This window comes from Hippoglossus stenolepis, chromosome 21, assembly GCF_022539355.2.
Source record: "Hippoglossus stenolepis isolate QCI-W04-F060 chromosome 21, HSTE1.2, whole genome shotgun sequence".
Classification (NCBI taxonomy): Eukaryota; Metazoa; Chordata; class Actinopteri; order Pleuronectiformes; family Pleuronectidae; genus Hippoglossus; species Hippoglossus stenolepis.
The window spans coordinates 1,768,054-1,784,435 of NC_061503.1; the positions used below are offsets into that span (position 1 = coordinate 1,768,054).

The 16,382-nt window shown below is 40.3% G+C and overlaps 1 protein-coding gene across 1 annotated transcript in view; it reads left to right on the forward strand.

Annotated features, from left to right (window-relative positions):
• reep3b (receptor accessory protein 3b) overlaps positions 1–13,271 on the forward strand; it is a 31,497-nt gene extending 18,226 nt beyond the window's left edge. Inside the window, exons 6-8 of the mRNA XM_035146828.2 lie at positions 4,639–4,801; positions 9,301–9,434; positions 10,094–13,271. Coding sequence (XP_035002719.1) covers positions 4,639–4,801; positions 9,301–9,434; positions 10,094–10,165 — 369 coding nt within the window. The 3' untranslated portion in view covers positions 10,166–13,271. The remainder of the gene's footprint in view (positions 1–4,638; positions 4,802–9,300; positions 9,435–10,093) is intronic.
• The last annotated feature ends 3,111 nt before the right edge of the window (positions 13,272–16,382 follow it).

A 16,382-nucleotide genomic window follows, 5' to 3' on the forward strand; every position in this document is an offset into this window, starting at 1 on the left:
CCACACATGCACAACCCAGCCAGAGGTTCTCTGCACGGACACGTTCACACAGGAACAAATCTTTCGCATTATTCAGGCGAGACGTGGAGCAGCCGGGTGCAGCAAGTAGAGGCAGGAAGTGATGTATTCAATTTAAATCATATCCTGATATGATGTTTAGATGGAACAATGGGTGAACCCATCCAGCTTAATGCTGCTTTAAACCAGATTGATGTGGATCACAAAACAGCACATTCTGTTCGTGCTGCAAATAAACCATGTGGAGCGACTTACACAGTTAAAATAAAATAAATGCTTATTTTATTCGAATTGTCATTAATGTATTTTGAAAGTCCTGTAGTGCTTCTGTTCACATTTAAAAGCTGGGAAAAGAGGATAAGTTTGTCACAGCACCTCCAGCTGAAAGAGTCATGCCTGCACCCTCATAGGATACCTGGTTCCCTTCTAAGCTCCTTATTCAGGTGTTTACATGCCACACTATCACAGTTTCATTTGGGGTACTCTGCTTAACATTTTGAAGTTTTTTTTAAGACCAGAACCAAGAACAAGCTTCTCAAATCCAGTATTCTTAAACCAGGACATGATGTGTATTGTGTACATGTGGATACACACGTAGAGACGCTTCCAAAACCAATCACAATTATCTTGGGTGGCACTGTGAAAACAGTAACCTGCAGGAAGTAGGAAAAAAAGGACATGTCGTCTTGATTGGATAGTTCAGGCTTTCAGACCAATTGCAGGAAGTTGAGTCAACATCAAACAATAGAAGAAAAAGAAGCAGAAGCGGCTCACAAGATTGCTTGTAGTTTTCCCCACCGATCATATCATTTTTCAATGCAGAGGACGTTCAATTTGGTGGTAGTAATACCATAATCATATTACAGTAGCAACACAATAAATGAGACCGCCCAACCGACATCAGACGCACAGCCATTTACAAATCAACCAATGTCCAGTATAGGTAGATGTAGCCCACGTAGGCGATGATGACAGGAGGTACATATGTCATACAAAAGTCTCGTTCCATAAATTACAATGTGAAACCTAAACTAAACAGATCAAATGTAAACACTCAGATAAAGACATGAGCCTTGGTTCTGACCATGATCTGGACTTCCAGGTGTGAAAATGCTCTACCCATAGACTGTTTTTATAAAAAGGCTATACGTGCCCTGTAGAAAGAATTAATCACTAAATCTCATACTCTCTCTACCATGCCTTGTGTGTCTCTATTTATCTTTTCTCTGGCTGAAAAGTTCTGTTTGTTCAGTCTTCCCACTCTTTCCTATATTTCTGTTGCCTCTCTGTCTTTACTGTCTGTTTTCTTTTCTTGCCCTCTATGTTTCATCACAACCGTTTTAGGTCATAGTGCTATTTGAAATACTTTAAAGGCTTTTTATCTTTTAATTGGAAGTTGATGAACCTTTACTAGTTCAATAAAACCACCTGGATTGCACATTAAATCCTTCTGTATGCAAACAGCTCAGATACTAGAGCTGTGGTTTGTTTTTACAGATCCATCTGAGCATTTAAACCATGGCTGATGTGATTTTTAATAAATAAGACAGTCCTGAGACTCACTGAAGGCTAGTACAGCAAATATAATGGACAATTCATTATGCATGCAGCATGCATGTTGCATATTGATGTGCATGTTGCCTGCGGCTGATTTTAAATTGCATCTACAAATCCTCCACAGGTGTGAAGGAACAGATTGGTTTCAACTATATTTACAAGTATGTCAGGGATGTCAAAATCCCTGGATCCAAACACAGGGTTTAAAAGACATGCGTACAACCGCAGTAACAGAATATTCTGTAACAGACTAAAAAAGACTATAGTGAAAAGTCATGTTTGCTTATTCAAGATAACATGAGCTGACTTCCTGAAGAAAAATAATATACCCTGAACACTGTACAACAAGTCCTTTGGGGAAAATACTAGTATACACACAATTACATGCTCCTGCTAATACAAATTTATGGAAGTGCATTACAGGTAATAAGAGGAAAGACTGAATCAGTTCTCCTGGACTTCCTCTGATCTGGTTTTAAGAAGACGGAAAGCCACACTGTATAGTTTGAAAGGATTTTGGTCACGGTGATATGTGGATGTGCTCGAGCTTTCTTACTAGCTAACCTTCTTGTGACTGTTTCTTTCTCTCTCTCCCTGTACTGACATCCGTCTTTCTTCAGGGTTTCTGTGTGTCAGCAGGCTGCTGTAGGAGGTAAAAACCAGTCAGTGTTGCAGCATGGACAGAATGTTCCCATTTCACACCAGCATTATTCCACTGTTCCCCATCCATTTCTGTTCTTTTACCAGACCTGGTAGCCAGGAATACATTTCAGTGTTTATTTCCACCTTCTTTCCAGTGTGGTAATAAAGAATTTGTGTGTTTTTGCAAAAATACATTTCACTGAAAATATTTACAACATAAATTTTCTTCATTTAGATTCGTTGTTGGGATGTGATTTTTTTTTTTTCCCCGTGTCTAATATTTTCATTTCAGTTTAACACATTATCTATTCTTCCTATTTCTTCTTTCTCTTGCTTTAATATTTCTCAAAAATCTCCTCCGTTCGTTTTTTCTCGCTGTGTTGTCTTTCCTGTGTTCATTTTGTGAGCCATGTCCATTATGACGTCTTTATCATTGTAGAAGGTTTCTTGTCACACTAGCTCTGAGGACCATAACACTTTCTTCACTGTCCATATTAGTATTAATATGTCTAGAGTATCCTATTTGTTTTTTGTTTTTTTTCAGACATCAGATAATATTGTCAGGCTGTTTAGGGACAACCTGAACACTGTTTGGGAAGTTAATTGCCTAAACTGTTGTAGATGTAGTTGGTGTTTACATGAGTTGCTAATAGAATATTCAATTCATATTTCCATTTCCATGTTAGGGAGCAGGGCTAGATTACAACTCATTATGTCCACCACGTCATTATGTCCAACTTTATTCCACAGTTCCATGCAGTGAAAACTCCAATAGGACGCTACAATGCAATTAAGAAGTATATATGCGATTAAGATGTTTACATCATATACAAGGTTGCAATACTCGATTATAGGCTATTCCAGGTATGACTTATTTGGGTTAAGGTAATCAGAAATGGTGTTTGCATGACAGTCTTATTCAGACTATTGGCCTAATCGGGTCAATATCAAAATATTGATCTCCATGTAAATGTGCAAATTGGTTTCACTACTCCAAAGATATTTTTCTGTACATATTGTAAAATTCTGTTCTTATTATATTTAAATTTCCATGACAGGGCTCTCTCTCTCTCTCTCTCTCTCTCTCTCTCTCTCTCTCTCTCTCTCTCCTTCATGTCTCTAAATAATAACAAAGCTTCTGGAAAGATCAGAGGTTGTTAAACTATAATCTGCTTATCTGCCAGCCAGCTGAAGACAGACACAGTTGCTGTTGTCACTACCAGTCTGTCTGCCTTACCACTTTAATTATAATATTATATAATTACAGTAATATTATTTTGAGACTTGTTTTAATATTCTATACCAGTGGACAAGTGAGAGCTGAGAACTGGATGAGTGATGAGTTTAAAACAGTTGTTTAGCAGCTGTAGCTCAGTGGGGACCTAGTTTTCTCCAGACAGTTGAGTCCAAACACCAACGTTCTATAGGTAAAAGATCGGAAACGCATACAGAACTAACAATGGTCGTGTATGTGGCTGCAGGACTGTCACTTACGTGGAAGTGCTGAATACCAGTAAAGAAAGTGAAAGTGCAAACAATAGGAACAGTACATTATGTAGTCGGGACTCAGAAGTCTGTTTTGTCTTCTGGACAAGTCTCTCTGTCTCATCTGTGGAGCGACCCGAAGACATCAGTTCCCACACCCAGATTTGTAAATTGGCAGGAATGCAGAACAACATTGAAGTGAAGAAAATAAAACTGTTTTGTCCTTAAATCCATGATTAATCATTGTAAATAGTTGTGCTCTCAAAACCATGATGATCATTTCGGCCTACTTTCTGTTCACAAATACATTTTGCCCAAATAACATTACAATTTGGAAAACAATATTAGAAATCATACTTTATTAGGTATATTTTATTATCTTTTAATTAAGATTTTTTTCCCCCAGAACAAAGTATATATTTTGATGATTTTGCTAAATGGTAGAATTTTATATCCCAGGCTTAGACCCACCTGCAATACCTCCCAAGGCCCTCCATTGGGCCACGGTTTGCACTGCAGTATAGTATCAGTCAGTGCCGTAATGCTCTCAAGGTCTCAGTTAATGTTTGCTCAGGTTGTTTACATTACAGCTCTCAAATGTTTTTTTGTTGTCAAGCTGCTTCCAGTCAAATGTGGCCAATACAGAGTCAGTAGTTGCAATGTGTAATATTAGGCCAGAAATTTGAACGTTGTCGGCAAATACACTTCTGTGCTTGTGTCTGTATATATAAACACAAAGATTTTTTTTTAGCTGCAATAAAGATCTCTTCACCCAAACAGCCTCAAGCCAACAGATACTCAGTGGGAAACACTGGGCTCTCCACACTCTTAAGTTGTGTTACTCAGTCTGTAGACACCCACTCACTTCATCCCTGTTGGATTGTGTTCAGTGCAGTTTGCTCGTGATGTTAACATTGGTGTCTGTGTGTATGACAGGGTCAGGGAGCCATCACAGAGAAGCTGCGTAGCTTGAGTATGCATGACCTCACACAGATAAGCCAGCAGGACGACAGAGGAAACCAGCTGTACCAGTACAGCTCCCACTCTGCCAACCCCGCCATCAGGAGATCTCAGAGCACCGATGCTGCCGAGGGACCAGGTACACACACACACACACACACACACACACACACATGCACAACAAAAGTATGAAATCTTTTTTTATATTAAACTTTTTTTTTTCTAGATGTTGACATGTTGAGTTCAGGTAAAACATATTTATTAAATAAAATTTCTTTCTCATAAACAAATCAGCTCTTCAGGGGCTGAAATGTTATAAAAGTGTCTGGTGATCCACAACAAGTACATTCAGTGCATCAATTGTATTGATTGATAAGGTTTTCAGCACTGAACCAGGTAACATAGGCCTTTTACACACCGGGAGTTAACATGTGTTTTTTGTGATCCGATCTAAAGTGGACAGCTCTAATACAGGTGTGAAAGCACTCATGATTGGATATAGACCAACGTCACAATATCAAGACTGATCACCACATAATGATCGATGCTTTCCATAAATCTGTATAATTCTTCCTCACAGCACAGCTGCTTGAGATTCAGTGAGACTCTCCTGACTCGTCTCTCTACCTCTCTTTCGCTCGTTCGTGCCCACACAGACTCACTTACACATTGGAGACACTCTGACTGGAAAAAACTACATAACTTGGTCTTTGTGAACAGAAATGACCTACGTGTTTGTTTGTATAGAGTGGGGAGGTAAGATTTGATCTCAGAATGTGTTTATTCCAATTAGTAATGAGACAGAAAAACATTAGTTTCACACCATCAAATCATTTTTTTATATCACCAAGTCTCCTTCAACAGGTTTCTTGCGTACAGTGCTGAACACGGACTCTCCTCTATGTAGTTATATACACACATCTGCTGTGTTTAAAAGCTGCAGACTTTCAGATAAAAACATTGTCGCACAACAAAAAGTAGAACATGTTTCTGAATTGTTCTTTGTTCCTCATCTCCTTCAATGCCCTCTCTCTTGTTTGATGGGATCTGCAGGTTGGCTGACATTAGCATTGTGAAGCAGTGTGTGTGTGTGTGCGCGCGTGCGTGGGAGTGTGTGAGAGTGTGTGTGTGTGTGTGTGTGAGAGTGTGTGAGAGTGTGTGAGAGGACTTCCCAGCAGACAGAGGAGATGAGATGAGGTTCAGTGGGATGCCGGTGGAATACAAAACATGAACTCTCTCTCTCTGTTCCCTATATATATATCTCCCTCTCTTGCCCTCTCACTCTCTTTGTATCTCTCTACACACACACACACACACACACACACACACACACACACAGCCAGTGAGTGAGGCATGGGGAGAGAGGAGAGGGTGGAGGAAGGGACAGAGATGAATGTATAGGAGGAGAGTGGAGATGTAAGGGATGAATGGAGGAGTGAATTGGAAGAAGAGGTGGATGGATTGAGGGTGGGAAGGCTGGTAGACAGCATTAGCATGCTGAGAGAGGACAGAGTGTAATATGTATTCAGCTCAGCCAGCCAGCAGGGAGACACAGAAACATGAAGGGAAGAAAAGAGGCGAGGGAGGAGAGATGCTTTCACCTTGGAACTGCTCTCTTTCAAATGATTCTACATGTGAAATGTTTATATCAAGAAACCACCCACCGTCTGTTGGCCATATTAGAAGTCCTCTGATCCTGGGCAGCAATGGTTTCCTATAGGTGATTTCTTGTTGAACATACTGCATGACTCAAAGAATACACCTGAAGATGTTCTATATTGTTTGAACAAATCCCATGTGCAGAGCCTAACCATCATATCTGATTCCTCTGAGTCACAGAATTCCATTGTTTCCAAAGGCTATCACACACGCACATCAGTGAGCCACACTGTTGCACTGGGTGACATGCTCCTTCATCACCATGAACACACACTGGGGTTTATTTAGACTCCGTTTCACGCACACTGTCCTGCTGCCACAAACAGAGCACAATATGTGGATTCATCCACTGCAACAAATGGTCTTCCTGTTTGAGTAACATTTGTTAAAAACTCAGTGGCCAACTGATTTGGGAAATTACTGAACCTTTCTTCACCTTTTGTCTTTCTTTTCGTCCGCTTAATTTACGCGGCGGATGGGTTGGTTGCAAATTCCACTCACTACTTAGGCATCAAAAGCAAATCAATTTTTAGCTTAATAAGTAATTTTCAAAAACTCATGGTAACGAAAGAATGAATTGAAAATTCGATGGTCATATTCAGAAATATGAAGAAAGTCCCTAAAGCTTATGTATTGAAGCACATTATGCTACACCTTTGTGCCACAAATCTGTATTGGTGTGTCTCAGTTCACAATGACATCAGTACATCAGTTAATTTATAAAATGATTTGAGCCAAATCATTGATTCTGTGGCTGCACTGGTGAACTTGTTCACAATAGACGACTGTGGCTCAGGAGGTGGAGCAGAGTTGGCGGTTTGATTCTTGGCTCCTGTTCACATGTCAATGTGTTGTTCCTGATAGGCAGCCAGTCCCTTGAATGGCATCTCCAGCCAAATTCTTTGTTGCATTGTGAAACATATAGGTTTTTTGTAACCTCCCTCTGCCAAAGAGGCTGTTTTTGCCCCTGTCCATTGTTTGCTTGTCAGCAGGATTACACAAAAACTACTGTACAGATTTACAAAAAATCCTGGTGGAAATATGGAACATGGGCCTGTAAAGAACACATTTCAAGTTTTTTAATCACATTTGTTAACATTTTGAGATAGAGGTATGTGTCTTATTTTAAAAACATTTTCACCAAATTCCCAGGGAATGATGCATGTATCTAGATGGGGGAATCTGGTAAATTTAGAGGGCTGATATATATTAGTGTGTGTAATTTGCTGCAGTTTGATTTCATTTAATCAGACTGTTGAGCCTTGGCAGAGGTATTCGCTCCACTGAGTGCCATTCTACTTCATTTATCTTTTAACCTTGTGTGTCTATGACAAAGAGAGAGGAGGCAGCAGCGGCAGCAGCTGGTGTTTGCTGACTATTTGCTGACCTCTGCTGGACCAGCCGCAGTTCACACACAGTCTAAATGAATCCAGCTTTCTTCACTACCACCCTAACACACAATCAGCACAGGCCTTTGATCAGACAGTGACAATCAGCAGCCACAGGCACCTGTCAGCGATCGTTCACTGTAACAGAGCTGAAAACACCAAATGTTCCGTGATCCTTTTGTTCATTTTTACTGTGATCTGGTTTCCTGTCAAACAGCTAATGTGAGTGGTGACCCAACAAATGTAGATTAATTGTCATTGTTTTTTTATTGTGTTTAACATACCCATGGAGTTTTCATGAGTTGTAACTGACCTGTCAATCAGCAGCGTCTGACTGTATGAGGCCTGCAGGTATAAGTAAACTTGATGCTGCATTGCAGGGGAAGTTATGTGTATCAAATATTCTTAATATAAATCTTTCTCACTCTTAGCTTTAGTAGGTGTGCATCAGAACGTACACATCAGATGTTCTGTCACTGATGAAATCTAGAAGACCACCATCCATTCAAATCAATAGTGTTTTTTTCTGTCTCAATGTTTTGAACTGTCCTGCTCTTTGCATAGTTATTTCTGGTAATTCTGGCATATAATACTGACACACAGTATGTATGTTTATGTTTTATTTATATATATTATATTCAAAAGTAGAATCAAATCCAACTTTAATTCAGATAGAGCTATTCTGACAAATGTCAGCATTTGAAGCATATAGCCTAAATGAGTAGTCAACTAATGGATTCATTGATCCACCAAAATGTATTGATGTTGCAGAAATGTTCAAAATCCACCATGAATATTTGTAGGTTTCCTGTGTCTTCTGTTATTGTAATGAATATCTTTGGGTTGGTTGGACAAATCAATACATCAACACAAATTATCAACAAATCAACAAAGTATTATTAATTTCAATCTTTACTTTTAACTTTTGTGGACAAAAATGTAAGTCTGAAGTATAAAAATGTTCGTTTAATATTTAGTTATGTGCATTTGGCAACTTAAAGGTCCAGTCTGTAAGATTTAGGTGAAAGGGATCTATATAATTGAATATAAAATAATCCTAGTGATGTTTTCACTAGTGTGTTTCATCTAAATTGTAAGAATTGTTGTTTTCTTTACCCTAGATTGGGCACTTTGTATTTAAATACTTTATATTTACATCTGGAGAGGGTCCTCTCTACGGAGGATGCCATGTTTTTTTTTACAGTAGCTCAGACTGGACAAACTAAACACCTTTTGAGTTTTTATGACAACTGAAGACTACCAGGTTCTCTTTCATGTTTGGAAGGGGAGGGTGAGGTGAGGGGTATTCAGCTGCAACATGCAACTTCACCACTAGATGTCACTTAATTCTACCCACTGAACCTTTAACCATTAATTTCAGTGAGATATAAAAGTCAATGAAAAAATCACATATGATTAATTGTGGACTTTATCACACATTTATTTACAACATTCTTTAATGGATTTTCAGCAATAGCACAACTTCTCAGCCCGGTTGTGTGATCAATGCAGCCAAACATGATCTCTGACTCACTGTGATATACGTACATCTGCTGTTTTTCATTGTTTCTGGTGGTGTGTGTTTTTTCAGAATACTTTTATGACCAGGAGGAGAGGTCGGATGAGGAGACTGAGCCAACCTTCTCTGAAGATGAGGCTCTTACTCAGAAAGGCCTGAGACGATCGCAGAGTGTCAAGATCACACGTTCCAGAGTTCGTAAAGATGTAAGTGCATTGATTGAAATATCTATTCTGATAGCAAGATAAATCTGTGAATATATCAGTCAATAAAAAGGAATATAAGGCAAAAAATAATCCTTTGGGAGCAAAGTCTAAGAGAGGAGGGGTCATGTATTTATGCCATTCCCTTTCATCTATGCGAGCAAGGAGCCGGATAAAACATTTGCTTCCTGTGGCGAGACAAACTGCAACGTGGCTTCACATGGAGTTCACATCCACCTGCTTTTATCTTTTATGTGTGACTGCGCCCTAATATTGGGGGAGGCAGATGCCTGTGAATGTCGCTAATCTGTTGCAGTGATTCTAAATGTAGTCATTTGTAATTAGATCTAGCAGTGCTAGCCCAATGAAGCGAATCTGGTACAAAGCTGCCATTGTTATTGTTGTCTCTGGCGCATGCTCATTACACAAAGCAACAGTGTCATGAGTTTCCCAAAGGCTCCGTTTTACATGTACACACTGATACACAGCAACCGTAGTTTTTGAAAATCTGCACTTTGAAAAGCGTTTGTTAAAATGACTTAAAACGTATTTAATGAGAAACACTGAGGGAAAAGTTTGTTAAGCAAAATATCAGCACGAGAGTGGACAGGATGTCAAAGTGAGAAAAAACAACAACCACATTTTCATTGTTTTCTCACCAGGCTCGTTATGGATCCCTGAGGATTAAAGGCAAGAAGAGACCAGCACTGAGCTCTGTTAATTATGGGACGTAAAACGACTACTGCTGAGACAGACAGCAGACAGCAGACTGCCTGCCTGCTGGTTGGTGGATGGTGTTGTCAGTCTGTATTCCAGCTCTTCTCGGTCTGAACTCCTTCGTCTCTCCGATCGTGAGCTTTGTGCTGACATATTTATCCCCTAACTCATCTTAAACCAGAGACCCTCAGAGAACTTTGTCTTTGGGATGATTACATACATGCATACATTGCATGGAGGTTTTGTTTGTTTTATCCGTTTTTCTTTACTGTTGTAGTGTTTTGGTGTGATGTTATATATCTGTGGTCTTCAGATTTTAGATTCATCTGTAAGTCATTTTTTTATTTGTGGTACCACTTTCTAATAAGACATCCTCTATGTGCAGTTGATGTAAAACTAATGCTTCATTAATTGCACAGGTATGAGCTACTAATATAAGCAAGGTTTTGGGTTGCCAGGTTTGACTGTGGTTTGTGAACTTGGTGTGTGTGTGTGTGTGTGTGTGTGTGTGTGTGTGTGTGTGTGTGTGTCTGTCTCCAAGTAGACTGTCCTCTCGTCTTCTGGATCAGATATTTTAATTATAATAAACAAAAGTTTTAAGATAATAACCACAGACCCTGTGGCTTCATAGAAGTCGGAGCCAGGACCCTTTTAATGGTGATGTGGTGAACATATTAGCGACGTTAGCATTTATCCCTAGTTTGTTTTCATTTCTTTCGGAAATGCCAACTTTGGCATCTGTTATCAGAACCAGCTGTGAAACACCACTGTTCTCTACCCGGTGAGGAAAGTGAATAATAAATATTGCAGTTCATTACCTTTTAAAGGCTAAAACAATCATTACAACAATCCAAAGATATTTTTTACAACCTGGCAACCCAAAAGTTTTTATTTCTGGCTTATAAATGTTCAACAAAGCATTATTAAATTATCCATTAGGTAAAGTGAAGCCTTTTACCTTTTGAAAACATGGCATCCGTTTTGCCTCTGCTGCCTTTCAGGTATTCAATGAGGAACTTGTTTTAAGGACACTGACACTTTGTTCAGTTTGAGTCAGTTAACTGCTCTGTGGCTTAGTATACTAATGAATGCTTTTTTGGGTGGACTCAATCAGGCTCAGACACTTGCATCATTCCCTGACACAGTGGTAACAGTATGAGAGCCCATGTCTCAGAGGGACACCATCTGGTCTGAACTCTTGGACTTTAGGAGAAGAGGGATTGAACCTGTCTGAGAGAAACACACTTGAATGAAACTAATGAACACCAGCCGATCCTTATTGCCGTCGGAGGAAGACCCTGAACACCGACGAAGAGGAGTAATGGGAAGAGAAAACCACGTTGATAAACACAGGGATGAACTCTAACTCCTTTTTAATGCTGATTTCTTATTTTCCTGCTTTTTACGCATTTATTTTTATATGATCACATCCCTGGTTGTAAATTTCAACCTGTAACAGAGAAGATTAGCTTTTTGAAAGTTGTTGTTGTGTTGTAACCAACTGTTTTGCACATATACCTCCTCCCAAATAATTTTTATCATTGCTGTTGTTGCTTGTCATCTCATTTTATAATGCACTTTGCTGTGTGAGGATGCAGCACAGAGTGAGCTTAAAATTCTTGATGATGGACACTAAAACTTGCAGAGTGTTGTATTGTAAAGTGTGACTTGTTTTTGTTCTCTTGTACTGAAGTTAGAGATACCCTCCTGACAGACTGCAGAAGGTTCCTTTAACAGTGACTGTGGTGTAGAGTCAGTTTCGACTGTTTCTCTGGCAGAAACATTGTCCCTCTAATCAGTCGTTGTGCTTCTGACTCAGCACTATGAATGATTTGTGTGTGTTCTTGGAAACTAGGGAGCTGATACCGCTGGGTGACAAATTAAAGGAGAAACATGAATCCAGTGGTGACAGTGAGTGTCTGGCTAGTCGAAGGAGGAGGCCTGGATTTTGTCCTCATCACTTGCATTGAAATCACCGTAGGAAGGGATTTCCTCATGGCCAGTTTTTAAAAGAAGAAGTTATCAGCCCATTCTCAACACTTTTTCAGCAGGGCTTTGACGCTTTATCTAATATTCAGATCTTGTGAGAGTTAAATTATGAATGTTTGTGCAAATTCAAGCAAGCACGGTGGATCATTTAATATAGTTTGTGAGAAGCAGTGTGGAGGACTTTTAGATTCTGGACTCTTGATGGCATAATGGCCAAAACTGCTAAGGCTGTTTTTTTACTGTTAAATCTGTAGAGTCGCCTGCTGCTGCCGCTCAGATGCAGCAGAACAGAAACACTTGTGCAAAGGGCTCATATAAAGGCCATTTACCAATTGATGATCACATTGTTTTTAAAATGTTGGTTGGAGTTTCCAACTTAAACTTTTTTTTTAAAGTGAAAGCCCTAGATTTACGATGGATGAAAACCTAGTCTCAAGCACATATGACATGTCATGCATCAGTATAGCTGCGTGTGTGTGGATCTCTGTGAAGACATGAACAGAGCATGTGTCTGTTCTCCCCTCCAGTAGAATTCAACACACTTGGAACCATCTCTGACAAGAAGCACTGGAGCGTTGTGGTGGGACAGCACCTTTCCCAAGCTGTTTTTACACCTGCATGTCTGTGTGACTGCTGCAATCCATAGGACAGACAACTGTCCAGAACGTCCAAACCATGTGTGCCCACTGGTGTGCGCCTGCCCAGACTTCCAGTGGAGTATATCAGGGTCTTCAGCTGCTGTTAGATTTTCCTCTTGTCATTCATCTGTATTTCTGAGGAAGCCTGAGAACATCTCCTTCCTATGAGTGACTGTTTAATCCCCTGACAAATCGACTGTCTCCTACATGTGACCTTGTAAGTGATGTTATATATTTACCATAAGTCTTATCCAGCTTTATGGAAACCAAAGCTCTGTTTGTCTTTATCTGGGTTCAACAACAAGCCAAACTTGCTCATGTCCTAATGTCCAATTCTAACAACTGACTAATGATACCAAAGCTTCATGTAGTCACCCTGAGCTGTTGGGCTGGGCTGTTTGATCGGTGGAGGTTAAACATCTGGTGTGTGTGGCTTGCTGGATTGTTATTGCAATAAAATAAACGCTGCCCCATCACAGTGAGGGCAACAAATAAAGTGTCTGGTGCATCATTATTCTGCCTCTCAGCTCTGTGGGGCTTCTCTGTACTCAGCCAGCAAGCTCAACAACCACTACCCAGTTTATCCAGTTGAGCCAACTGGAGCCCTGTATGCAAGAGCAACCACAAGTGATTTAAATGAGCACAAACCAGTAATGGAACCACACAGCAATCATTGGGAGGTTATTGCCGATTATTAAAGAATATTGCTCATAGCTCAGATAGAGGGGGGATCAGCAGAGAGATTACTGTAACCATGACAACTGTGTCTGTTGTCTGAAGTGGGACATCTACTGGAATTTAAACCGGAGCATCGTGATCCTGTCATTCTGTGCATGCTCTGCATATGCTAACATTAACATCCACATTTCTTATCTGTGTTAGCTTTCTCCGGGTGAAAGCAAGACACTGCTCTGACCAACGTTCCCACTCTGCCGTCGTTCTTTTAGAATCACTGAGTAACATAGAGTTGTTTAGGATAAAGAGTCAGATAAACAGCCAGTGAAGCACGTTTGAACAGAAGAACATCTATGTCTGAGGGAACGCTTCACGTCACAGTGTAACACCGAGTCAGTTCAACTTCAGGGATATCAATCCGTCCCTTTAGGAAGCACAAGTGGTTGAGAATCAATTTCACCTGCTTTGGTGCAAATGAAAGTGGCATCAGGTGCAATAGAGAAGGGAAAAGTATCACATTAGCAGGTAGCAATATTTACAACATTGATTAGAAAGAAACAGTTTGTAACATAATAGAAAGGTGTGTAAATGTTTATTTATACAATAAGAAATTGTCTGATAAAGATGAAGGGAGCAGCAGTGACAAATGAAATGGAGCAGTTACACGATCAGGATCCACCATCAGTGATCCAGGTCTGGGAGGAGATCCCCCAGGACACCATCCACCGACTCATCAGGCCCAGACGTTGTCGGGAGTCCATACAGCCACGTTGGGGCCACACACACACGACTGAGTCACATTATGAGTTTGCTCTCAATATGTTGATGATTTTGGTTTCCATTGACCGTTGTTACATAATTTTGTTCTCAACAAATTATACAATGTACAACAGTAAAGATTTTCAACTTGAATAATTTGTTCATCAAGATCTGATATATATATATATATATAGACAGATCATCAGACAGATCATGAAGCGTTCCCTGTATATATATATATATATATTGTTGCATAAACGGCTAAGCTAGGTGTGAAGCTATGTTCCATTACGTGCATTCTTAAAACCACAATCAGTTGTGTGATGTATATACTGGAAAGTACATTTAACCACAAAATATGTCCTGGCCTCTTGCTTTGCATGGTATCTTACATTCTGTGTTAACTATAGTATAGCTTTTGACCTTTGTTTCTGCACGTTATCTTACATTCTGTATACGTTGTATAAACATTACATCCTGTATACATTGTATAAGCATTGAGAAAGTCATAAGACCATATTAAGTCGTGACATCCGGCAGCAGACAGAATATAACCACTGTGTTATTTTGGACACACACGCACTTGGTGCCTCGTAAATGCTTTCGTATCTTACGAGACTTAGAGAGCTCACAATCAGAACCTCACCGAGGAACTGACTTTATCTTATCTTGAAATCACTTTATGAAGTGCCCCAATAAGGACTGAAGCGATAGAACTCGACTTAAGAGTTTGTTAGCATAGGACAATCAGTATCTTGTAAATTTCTGAATAAATTAGCTGTTACCCATTGTGTAACAGTCACCAAACTTTCTAGCCAGTTGCCTCCCTTGGACCCACGCTTGTCTACACCAGAGACGTCTGTCTGAAGGGTGAGTATCCACAGGTAGGTGGTCACCTTAACTGTGCTTTTTGAGGTATGGGAAGGACTCACTAGGAGTCTTCCGCCACGAGGTGCGGATTGAACATTGTGAAACACTAGGAAGTAAGACGCTTCCAAGCCTAGGACTGTCCAAGGACTGGCCCAGTATAACAACTCCAGCTACCGTAAGCCTGTAAAACCCTTCGTTCCTTAAGAGTGATAGCTTATCTGTCGGTGTAGAGTCATAACCTCAGGGTAACCGGATTCTGCCTAGACAACCCTGAGAGTTGATCACTCTCTTGGTTGTCGCCTTTAAAGTGCCTCCAACCGTGAATCCTCCTCTGAGCAAACGGGCTAGATACTAGAGACTTTGTACACTCTGCAATCGACGATAGGGCTACGGACGCTAAGGACCTTGGAAGTGCTAGGCTGAAATAGGCCATTACAAAATAGCTAGGCTGGTAACCGTTCCAAGGGTCCCGATCTCGCTACAATATATAGTATATATAGCAGGAACATAACTGTGGTATATAGTATCAGTAAAGTAACGAGCTAACAGTGAAGTTGGTGTTGGTTGTACTGTACGTCAGTCCTGACAGGACCACAAGGCACAGGATAGACATGGTTATCCCTAGACCACAGTGGAAACACATGATCGTGGCTTGGCACAGTGTGGTCACAGCAGGCTGTGGAAAAACAGCATCATACCCCTATCCTGACAAATGAGTGGGTCACTGGTACAGATGTGTGCAGCTGTTAGAAACCACAGAGCAAACAGGACTGAGATGATTTCACAGAAGCAGTGATTAATCAGCCTCAGTCTGAACAACCGTCCTGTCAAACGACGGCCTCTTCGATCCATCTAAAGCTCCAGACATGATACAAGTTGTCTTGGCTCGGCTTGAGTTTGCTGAGAAGGTGCAGATCTTTGAAGAGTTGTAGAAGCTGTTGGGGCTGCCGTGATGAATGCTACAATAGAATCGATAGAAAAGCTCCTTGTTGTCATCGTTTAAAACAACGGAAATCTGTTTAGCAGCACTTCACGAAGTGTGTGGTGTAAAAGGAAGCAACATAAATAGCAGCGAATACGTACAACAATATACATAAACACCGATTTAAGGCACCTAACATGGTGCAAAGATGTAAAAGGTCACACTAACCGGAAAGTTGGCAGTTAAAGTTTCACTGTGCGCGCCAGCCAATGAGAAGTGACTCCCTTAATCTGTACATTGTGTCTGTCACCGTGATCTATTCACATCCTATGAGAGTCATCTTCAAAAGGGTAATGAAAACACTAACCCTGACCCAGTGGA